The sequence below is a fragment of the Wolffia australiana genome, chromosome 2, assembly GCF_029677425.1.
Source record: "Wolffia australiana isolate 7733 chromosome 2, ASM2967742v1".
NCBI classification, from domain to species: Eukaryota; Viridiplantae; Streptophyta; class Magnoliopsida; order Alismatales; family Araceae; genus Wolffia; species Wolffia australiana.
Window position 1 is genome coordinate 25,845,262 of NC_135836.1, and position 11,175 is coordinate 25,856,436.

At 41.9% G+C, this 11,175-nt stretch overlaps 1 protein-coding gene across 1 annotated transcript; it reads right to left on the reverse strand.

Annotated features, from left to right (window-relative positions):
• Positions 1-7,334: 7,334 nt before the first annotated feature.
• Positions 7,335-10,018, reverse strand: LOC144700257 (NAC domain-containing protein 68-like). Its single transcript, XM_078571726.1, has 3 exons — positions 9,671-10,018; positions 7,995-8,260; positions 7,335-7,880 (listed from the first exon to the last, which is right to left on the reverse strand). Exons 1-3 carry the CDS (start codon positions 9,837-9,839, stop codon positions 7,584-7,586), a joined length of 732 nt encoding a protein of 243 aa, XP_078427852.1. The 5' UTR covers positions 9,840-10,018; the 3' UTR covers positions 7,335-7,583.
• Between the last annotated feature and the right edge of the window lie 1,157 nt (positions 10,019-11,175).

Sequence of the window (11,175 nt, forward strand, 5' to 3'; positions counted from 1 at the left end):
ATGGTCAACTGTCAAACCCTAATCGGTCATTAAATTTAGTACTAATACATTTGGAAATCATCGGACAACTCTTCTTCGATATTTCACTGCCTTGGCCAGGACTTCATCACATTGTCTTGATTGAGATGTCACCTCTTATACCGAGGTGGACGATCACATCTTGATCACTCAATCGTCTTGATGAACTTCTTTATGTATCCAAACTAAGACTATTTAGAATCTCATGATTAGGGATGCATAGGTCATAGTCAAAGTATAACTGCTCATCCACAAGACGTCTTTGGTGTCTCAGATCTAAGGACCACTTACACAACCATCACGTGAATCAACTTGATTGACTGTTTGGTATAATGCCATTTAGGGATTCGTATGGATCAATTTAGTGAACTCTTTCCACTAAACAGCACCCACTATCTATCCCTAGTGTATCCACGTTAATGGCTACGAGAACGGTCACACGCATCATATGAGTGAGGCTATATAGTGCTATTCTATCTGGAGACGTTGATGTCCTTTACGCATATCCTTTGAATAGGAATGTTTAGAACACATGCTTAAAGAGTAGTGATCTTTGTATTACGATATCATCATAATTCACTAAGTTTTATCATGTATTTATGAACTTTATTATAAACATCACATGTTTTATTAATGAACATGAAATGAGATGTGGAATGTGTGATTGACTTGCCAACCACATATATTGCCATCAGTCCCATACTGGGAAATTCAGATATTCTATCAATTCCATGCTGAAAAATATGGATAAGATGGGTAGAAAGCAAGGGTATATCCAACTAATATATGACCATAAAAAATATTTTTATATTTTTAGTTAAGTATCTGAAGAAATTTATCTCTCAATTTTACGACCAGTAATTTGAAAGGTAGAGATGTTTAAAGTCTCTATTGACATTGAAGTGTTGTTTCTTGCTAACCATACACAATTTCAATGAAAATTTCTCATAGGAACCTACAGACCTGATTAGTGCTGACACTCTAAAAAAATAATTTATTTTTATTTAAAATATAATTTATTTCATATTTTCTAGAAAGTATTCAAGCAGGTACATCTTTTACATTGCAAGAATATCTACATCCATAAAAAATTTTAATGCTAATGTTATTATTTTATAGTAATTGTATGCTTATGTGGACAATGTGACATCATGAGGACATACGAGGGTTCCAAAGTTATAGGAATACGTTTACAAAGTGGGAGCCTGGTAAGAAAAAGAAAAGGTAAAAATGTCATGCCACAATTACTTCAATTCAAAAATATTTGCTTTTAATTCTGCACTAAATTTTAAAAACTAAAAAAGTATATTTTTAAAAACAACCTAAACTTGAACAAAATAGGGTTTTTCTTAAAGCATTCTTTGAGACATAAGCATTACAACCTGAAAGGATGAGAAATAAGTGAAGAAAAGGATCCCCAATTGCAAAGATGGCTGCTCACTACTTTTCATTGTGCAAGGTTGTCAAGAGAAGGAAGAAACGAGGATAATATTTCTCCTTGGTACACCCATTTCATCATTTTTGTGAGTTTGGTCTTCAAGAAATCTTTGGGAGGACGTTGGACAGAAGGACAGAACATGAGAACAATGCCACAGTTCAAACCATACACAAAAGCAGTGCACAATATCAACATGAATATTCAAATCCAGAGATCTAATATCCGTGAATAGAGGTTGATCTGAATATATTTGGTGAATAGAGAGTCAAATCTCATCGCAAAAAATTGTGTATTGAGGGAACATATAGACAACGAAAATACTAGATAGAAAATATCTTGAAATTTAGAATATTTTGATCTTTAAACTTAGTCAAATCACCATTGATTTGAGAAAAAAATAGATGTTAGGAAGAAGGAAGTTTATGGATTAATAATGTTAAACCTTAATCTAGAATCAGAGGATAGGTAGTGGATTGGTATTGATGACAACAAGAATATTGAATCACTGACTACGGATTGAAGAGACCAAATCAAGAGGGGTTTAGTCAGCACAACCTGAAAGTTACATTTGGTGGCTGACTGAAGATTGATTTTTATATCTTGATGGTATTGAGCAAAATTACCACCATCATTGTTGAAAGGATTATTAGAGGATTTCTTGTGAAGGTGATTTAGTAGCAATCCTGATTCATTAATCAACGGGTAGATTAGCTAGTGTCAAAATAATAAGCCAAAAAGGAAAGTATAAATAAAAAAGTTGATTGAAAACAGTGGAAAAAAATATAAAAAATTCTGGATATAGATATCATTTACTTAATCTTGATTGTTCTTGGTTCAAGTATTTCTTTTTTCTTGGTATTGTTTTATTTTAATGTATAAGCTTAAGAGGCCTAGGCATATTGTGAGAGTTTTCTGGACTAGGCTAAGAGGGATGCTTGTGTCACCTAAGTGTATGATTCAAGGCTGTGGTAATCTCATTCAAGATAGCTAATTAGCCAGGATAAATGAGCTGAGTGGTGTGAAGAAGACGAGGAGGAAGAGACGTTCATCTAACAAGGCTACCGGGGCTGAGTGACATGTTATTCACCAACTTTTTGTTAGTTCGATATCCATGTATAATCCTATTTTTTGGCCTTTTCTTTGGGGGCTTTGAACTTGGTATAGGTCTTTATTAAACTCTGGGCAAGAATATCCCATGGACAGGAGTAAAGTACTGATCCTAACTTGTATAAAAATCATGATGCGAATCCTTCATCTCCATTCCACTGGATAGCCAAACAATCCTTTACGAATTAAGTTATGAAATTAAAAATAAATTTTAAATACTTAATTCCCCTCCTCTGTGTAAACCTAGCCATATAAGCCAGCATACCCATATAACTGGTTGGGTTGTAGAGAACCCCATTGTGGGAGATGGGCTCTATCACTAACCTATTGCTAATGATGTTGACCATTATTGCATTGTGGATAGCTCTTTGACATGGATATCAAAAGAACTTAAGTATGGAAACACCTGATTTGATCTATTTCTCTGAACACAACTTGTAAATATCATATCCGTTTCACGATTAAGAAAACAGCTGACCCATATGTAGATTCTGAAGGAACAATGAAAAGATAAAAAAGTATGGAACATCAACGGATGCGGATCATTTAAATTGTGGATAGGATGTTGGAGGGAAGTCAGGGATGTAGAGGACATTATGAAAAGATAGGATTTTATAAGAATGCTATTTCCTTATCCTTTGATGGGACATGAATGATCATATACGATGTCTATGACAGGATGGGGCATGGTAGGAGTAACTTTGGCAAGGATCCATCTTGACTTGCCATAGTGGATATTTAGTATAGGGAACTCAGTTAAGTATATTCTGAATGGAGCAGTCTGAGTCGGGTAACCTCTTGGGAAGTTCGTTGTAGCGTGCAGTGTATGCTAGCTTGCACCTTAGAGGGATTGGATGCTAATAACCATTAATGTTTAATAGGATTATTGGAATACAATATAAATAGTATATTCGACCTTGGGGTGCACAAAAGTAGGTAGGCTGGCTATACCTTGGAGGGACGATGCACAAAAAACTAAATAAGGAAAGAATGGCTTGGGGAGGACTCAACACTCTTAGACTTTGGATCGAAGTAGTGGAGGTCAGACAAGGTTTGAATTTGAAAAATCAAATAGTCGAGGCTTGACTAGATCCCCATCCAAGGTACATGGGGATTTTTTTAGAGAAACCAGGTTGGCAAGACATTGCAATGCAAATAAAACAAGGACATCAAACACTCATCAAAAGGATGTCAAAGGTTTAACATCAACACCAAACCAGCCTGTAAAAGAATGGGACCGCAGAAATCCCTCGGGGTGAGACAAGGAACTACTCCAACATCAAGGCAGATCAACCAATAAAACCACAGAAGATATACTATAAGAAGTGATGTAATACGAGAGCGCCAGGATTGTCGGCTTGTATTACAACACAGTAACGGTGACGTTAAAAACCAAATCGGGTAATTATGAGAACGTAATGAAACTTGAGAAAACACCCTAATGAGCAATCAGGTAGTCCATTGGACCAAGTGAACAATCCCGTAAATTCATGAAGGAGGAAAAGAATCAAGACAGACTCTCAATGACCCTTAAGACCACTATAATACCTAAGACGTAAGAAGCGTTTGACGACTCGAAATTATTCACACTTTAATATCAGGAAATTGAATCTTCTATCACAATGAAAATCCTACCTCTCGACAAGCGGTGGCTATCCTATTCAATTATCCTTCAAATAATTTGGCAGAGGAAATGATAGTGGGAGACGGCACTGCAGGATGTAATGTTACTGAATTTAAGAAGGGAGAACGATGTAGAACCTGGCAAGCATCACCCGGGGAATAACTAGTTCAAGGAAGTGAGGACAGAGCACTATATGCGGCCCACGACAGGGTTCTTGGCAATGGCAACCACGGCGCGCATCGGGGCAGCGGAGCGCAACGGAGCACAGCATGCGGCAAGGAGAGGGGCGACGCACAGGATGAAGGGCGCGGTAGGGCATAGTGTGTTGCGTGCGGAGCATGGGGTAGGCACGGCTGACGGCGAGCGTGATGCACGGTGCGGGATTCTCAAGCGGACGTGGCACGCAGGTGTGGCACGGCACGTGAGCGCGGCACGGCACAAGGGGCCCTTGGCGGATGCGGCGCGCGAGCGCGGCACTGCGCATGGGGGCCTAGCGGATGCGGCGCACAGGTAGGCGCGGGCGTGAGGGCGTCAGGCGAGCGCAGTGTGCCGGTGATGATGGAGACCTTTGCAAATGGGGCGTACGACAAAACTCAGGCTAACTCAGTGGTGGCGGCATGGCCGTGAGCAGGGACTACGTCAGCGATGGATGCAATCCCCGATGTTGTCTTGGTGGTAGCGCTCGTGGCTTCAATCTAGATCCATCAAGAGGCGATCAAGTTGATCGATTGTTGCAGATCGAGATTGCAATAACAGATCAAGAACCTGCTTCTTGACAGAGCTTCAAGAAGACAAAACGAAAAGACGTTCGGTCGGCGACGGAGCGATCTACAGAGTGATCTCGACGTTGGAAGCGCTGGCAACGATGACGGAGCACGTTCTCCACTCTTCTCTACGAACCTAACTGCTATCTAATCTATCTAAAGACAAGAAGAAACTTCCAATTTTCAATTTTCAAAATCCTACCTCACTTGGTCATGACATCCCCTTATATAGGGAGGATGAGTGCCAAGCGGACGAACCTAGGGGAAGAAACCATCGCAAGACGAAGTCCCCCCTAGACAAGCAGTACAATGGAAAACAAAGATGAACGGACAAGGCCCAACAACAATGGCCCAATCCAATTGTTCAACAAAAGGAAAGACATACAACCAAAGCAATATAGGAAACTTACGAGCAATTGTTTTACGCCGAATACTTGAAGTCGGGTCGCGAGCATCGGCGCGAGCGGCTTAGTGAGGCTGGATCCGTCCCGTCACGGTGTTGACGCATTGGTCCCCCATCAAGAAGATGCCCAGTACTAGATTGGCCACCTGGAATGACAGCCTTAGCATGACATTGTAAGGGATAGAGCTCAAAAAAATTATTATTAAAAAAATAATTCTAGAAAGGGAGAAATACTTGTCATATTGGAAAACAGTCCCAAGCGATGATCAGAATGTGAGTTCATTGAAGCAATAAAAGAATGTGCACATGTATACCCAAAGTGAATCAATATATGGTTTTAGAACTTCTAAAAGGTCTGGTCATCTTAAATTGCTTCCAAGCCTCATACTCATCTAGAGTGAGGGCACCAAAGGACTTGTGGATCACTATGCAAAGGTTCTTCTACACTTCATAAAAAGAAACAAGTTCAAATATTTTCAAGTAAAATTAGATTTTTTGAAGACTTGGTAGGAGATGATGACATGGGGGGCGGCAATGACATAGTATGTAGTAGAACGTGGCAAAAGTTGAGGGTGTGATGGGTAGAAGTGACTGGAAAGTGTCAGTAGGCAATGACAAGGTAGTATGCAATGAGGTCATACGACTTCCCATTCTCATTGGGCAGAGGCAATATGTTTCTAGAGATGTTGAGATTGCCTGAACTGGGCTTCTAAAGTTTGGACGTGAGACGAATGAACTTATGTCTTTATATAGTTTGTTATCCCTTGATAAGGAATAGTGCATAGACGTCCATAGTTTCTATCTGAGTGGGACACTCTCCTATGTACTGTCATGGTTCTCTTCAATAAGTGTGTGGAAAAGATTCAAGGATTGTGTGGAAAAGGTGGTTCTATAAAATCTAGCTCTGTGAATCATGACACAGGAGTATACAGTTCAGCTTGTGGGGATCCACAGCCAAATAGCAAAACCAATGATGTTTATGCTGTATGCATGTTGTTGGACACGTGGCCACTTAAAAGGCACGTGACTTGCCAATGTTCCAGCCCATTAGGCCACGTTTTCAAACATGGCCCATTATCTTGAACAGGAATAGTTTATTTGGGCATTTTAACCCTCTTTTAGTGTGACTTTGACTGTGCTTAGGCGGTGGCTGCTGCGGAAAACAAGGGCTGAAGCTCACCATCATGAAGAGGAAGGTGCCATCAGCTCCCAGGACCTAGGTTAAGCTCTAAAGGGCTCAAGAGCCCATCCTATTGCTTGTGGAACAGGGGGAGCTTGTTGAGGGAGCAAGCTTGTGTTTCTCAAGGGGCACATTGAATCAAGCAAGATTTTTCTCAATTAGAGGACAGAGAGAGGGGATAGCTAAAAGTTTATCCAGGTTCTTGTGCTCTCCATTAGATCTAGAATAGCATTGCTTTTGTGCTTGAATCTATAGGAGAGGCTTTACAAATGATATTGGGTTTCATTGTTTATTTCTCTTGTTCTCTTGGAATTGTTTATCAAGTGCTTGGACCTTATATCATCTACTGTGGATTTGTTTGAATCTCTGGTTGATTTTTGACTGGAATTTGAGCAGCCTAGCTCATCTTGGTATCTGTATGGACATTGTGTTAGTGTTGAACGTGTGAGTTACAAAGCCTTCCTTGAACTATTCATATACTGCGCCTCTTTATGGTCATTGTGTTATTCTTTTCACTTGCAAGACCTTCCTGCCAGGGGGTTTTCCCTGACTGGTGGAAATGGCACACAGTTGGACATACTAATTCACAAGTCACTCTGCAAGAGAGGAACTGCCTTTTCACTATTAATGACTTCCAAAATTCCCTGGAAATTTTTGTTCTTTTTCAGTCGTAGTGTGAGAGAGTGTGATTTTAACTTTGCTTGTTTATCTTATCCCTGATCTACAAGTAGATGGATGGATTGACAGAAAAATAGTGATGAATGTATCGATAAATAGATGGATGTATCGATAAATAGATATGTGGACACGTTAAGAGCCCGTAATTTTGTCAAACAATAACAAACACACTGATATAGTGCAGAGGAATTCACAAGTCTTTGGAGAAGATTAATGGGCGTGGAATCATCGTGGGATAAAGGGAAGTTAACTCACAGTCGATAATTCTCTCGAAGCCGTAGTGGTTTAACTTATAATGATTAGATCTTTTCCGATTTTGTCATCTTTTCGAACTTCATGTCTTGGGCTGTCGTCCTTTTACTTCTTTTTACTTACGGCTGACTCCCCCAGCCCAAGTCGATGAACTCCTTCACGTCCAGCAAGAATTCAAACTCTCCTCCTCCACTATTACCCAGCAGAGGAGGCCCTTCCTCCGTCACCTCCATCTCCGGCGAGAAACCCATGAGACTAGAGTAAACCGTCAGCTGAGAGGCGCAACCTACACGCTCCGCGTGGCCTGATAAACAGTGAAGGTAAGACAATCCATCTCCATGCACCCCTTGACAACTGGACTCTCTCGATGTCTCTTCCTTGTCCTTGTTGAATACCCTGCACAGTACCCAGTTCCCCTTTTCGCCACAAACAGACGCAGAAATCAGTCGCAAGGTATTAAACTTAGGATAAATAAAGATAATCAAGGTAAAAACTGATAATAATTTGGTAGAAAAACAGATTTTGCTTACACCGGGGGCAACGCCGGAGGCGTCTAGTCGGAATTCGTGCATGACCCAGGACGTCTTCAAGCCGGACGGAGCGCGTCCGCCGTAGTAAACTAACGTCTTCCGCATGCCTGCCACGTCCCCGGTTAACGGCTGATGAACGGGACGGTCCTTTCCCGTCGCTTTCCAGTAGCCCTTCTTCGTGGCTCGGTTCGCGCGGGACCCCGTCGTGTACCTCCGTTCTCTGAAGCTGAAGAAGTACCACTCGTTCGTATTCAACCGTGCCTCCTCTGCACCAAATAACCAGTCCTTCAGTCAGATTCGTAAATGGATGACGAACGGGGCGAGATGGAACCCCCTTGCGTCTTCTTCAATTTAATTTCTCTAATCCAACTCTGGTTCCATTAGTCTATCTGAAGTAGAGATGACTGAACGGCAGATCTGCACAGTCTTGTACCGGTCTTCCTGTTTGTCCTCTTGAGGGGATGCGGAACAGTTTACTTGTTTTAGTCGCGTCAAAGATTCGTCCACTGGTGCACTGAACGCAATACCCAAGGCACATCTAGCAGATGGAGTTGTGTGTACTACAGAACAATTGATGGCTGCCTATGAATCTGAGTGAACGAATAGGGAAGAGTGTCTGAAGACAACACTCTGCTGATAATAGTTTTGCTATCAGCTATGGCGTTTAGCTAAAAGGTGGGAGCTTGAATTCAACATGGTATCAGGTTTTAATCCCAGAACAACGCATTAAGAATTATGAGCAGGTACTGAGGGGGAATGTTGGAAACTTACGGGCCATAATCATTTAAGAGGGAAAGTAATGCCCTTGTTATCAGTTATAGATTTTAAAACGGAGGTAGCAGCTTGAATCTTAACATGGTCTCAGGTTTATTTAAATTCCAGGCACAACAAATTAAGCCTTATGAGCATTCGATGAGGCGGAATGTTGAAGACATACGGGCGATAATGATCTTACAAGAAAGTGGTGCCTTTGCTACCAGGGATAGGTTTTATATCTTGACATGGTATCATGTTTAAATCCAAGAACAAGATATTAAGCCTTATGAGCAGTCGTTGACAGGGAATATTGAAGACCTACAGGCGATAAGCATTTAAGAGAAAAAGTAGCGCCCTTGGTATCAGCTATAGCTTTTAGAGCAACAGTAGGCGCTTGAATCTTAACATTGTATCAGGCTTAAATCCCAGACACAACAAAGTAAGCCTTGTAATCATTTAATAGGAAAATTGGCGGCCATGCTTCCAGCTATAGCTTGTAGAACAGAGATAGGCGTATGAATCTAAACATGGTATCAGGTTTAAATCCCATGCACAACAAATTATCCCGTACGAGAAGGTATAGAGGGGGAATATTGAAGACCTACGAACGATAATCACTTAAGAGGAGAAGTAACGCCTAGATATAGCTTTTAGAACAGAGGTAGGTGCTTGAATCTTAGCATGGTGTAGGGCTCAAATCTTAGGCACCGCACATTAAGCCTTAGCCCCAGGCTTTGGTTGGGGGGTACTGCTAAAACCATACTGAGGATAAAAGGGAAAGTAGCGCCCTTCCAAGAAAGTATAGCTTTTAGCACCGTAATAGGCGCTTGAAACTTTGCAAGACTCATTGAGGAAAAAAGATGACTTTGACGTCTATCATCCGAAAGAAGATGGAACAAGTTGTGGCGAGAGAAGCTCACCGGGCAGCTCCCACGGCTCAACATCATGGAGATTGACGTCTACGAGGGTCGCCCCGAAGATCGTCTCGTTGGCAACCTTCTTGCAGAGGTACTGGAAGACGAGCTCCGAGTCGCTTGGGTGGAACCTGAACCCTGGAGGAAGCCTTGACTCTATGCTTCTCAATTCCATTTGATTTCTCAGAGTGCAGAACCTACTCAAGAAGAAAATCCCGAGAAGAAAGTTAATCTGCTCAAAGTCTTCCAGAGTTTGGTGGTTGTAGGCAATCTGTCTGGCAGCCCTGGACGCCAAAGATATTTATAGGACTGAAATAGCCATAATGTGAGAGAAAGAATGAGAGAGAAAGAGATGGGTTGAAGGAATTACACGGGCAAAGTTTGTTCCTGAAGCTTGATCTCATTATTTAGCGTTGTCTTTCTCTGCCTTAGGATATTGATCGAAGGAAGATGACAAGGAAAAGCTTGAAGAACAAGAGCCCAGGAAAAGCTCTGGCCACACGAAAGCCGACGCTTACATCACCTTTACCTGTCGGATATTACACGCTTGGCGTGGAAAAGTAACGCGAGGAAGAAGGAAAAATATTTGTAAAGAGAGATAGACTGATGGTGAAGACGCGTCGAGGTCAAATCGTCAAATCTCCTCCGCTACCCCCCCCACCATTGAGATAGAGAAGACGGATAGTCGCCGACAGGGTGAGAGAGAAGAAAAGCTAGAGCGAGAGAGAGAGAGATATGGGGTCCCAATCATTTGTCGACATCGAATCCCTTCGTCAACGGCGAAGCACTGATCAGAAAGACGTGACAGATGCAGTCGACCGAAGTCAAGAATTGCAGAAAAAATGTAGTTTTTTCATTCCTCAAGTTCTTTCTTCGTGGGCAAATTTGCAGAATTCTCGGGCATTCAACATGGTTTTTTCGGAGAAATGTTTAGTCCATTCCGGAATAGAAACCCGATTTCCTGCATCGTGGTCTTCCTAATGCATTTAACATCGTCTCTCTTTGATGTTTCTTTTTGTATCTCTCAATGTCACGTTGATGTTTGCCAGAATATTGATCGTGTCATTCATTCCAGAGGATCTATCAATAATTCGCTGTCGGTTTGACGCGTTTCAGGGCAAATCCAACGAATGGATGCTGAGGTTCGCTTTCCTTCTCGAAATGGCATTGTTGAGGCACAGTTTTAGAGAGAGAGATGGATGGAGATGCACTGTCACTTCATGGGGGGATGCCCACATGGAGCTGTTGCGCCATGAAAGAGGCGTGGGCATGACGAGAACTTGCAACCCGTCGAGCGGACAATGGAGAAGTCTCTACACGCAAAGGGCCCAATAATTAGGCCTCCTTCGCTCGCTCTCCTTCTCTCTCACTCTTCAAATGGAAAATGACGTCGTCATATCCAATAATGAACACAAGGCTGGGCTTTTTTCTCCTGCTCAACCTCTCCACGGACAGAATGACGTCTGAAACCCAATTATCAGGACAGGCCTGCGGTCTCTCTCTCCCTCTCT

Excerpts from the sequence above, each read along its gene's own strand:
- LOC144700257 (XM_078571726.1), bottom strand. The coding sequence starts at position 9,839 with ATGGAATTGAGAAGCATAGAGTCAAGGCTTCCTCCAGGGTTCAGGTTC. Across the intron at positions 8,261-9,670 it reads TGAGCCGTGGGAGCTGCCCG|AGGAGGCACGGTTGAATACG; the intron begins GTGAGCTTCTCT and ends TATTTGGTGCAG. Across the intron at positions 7,881-7,994 it reads CCTCCGGCGTTGCCCCCGGT|GGGAACTGGGTACTGTGCAG; the intron begins GTAAGCAAAATC and ends TGTGGCGAAAAG.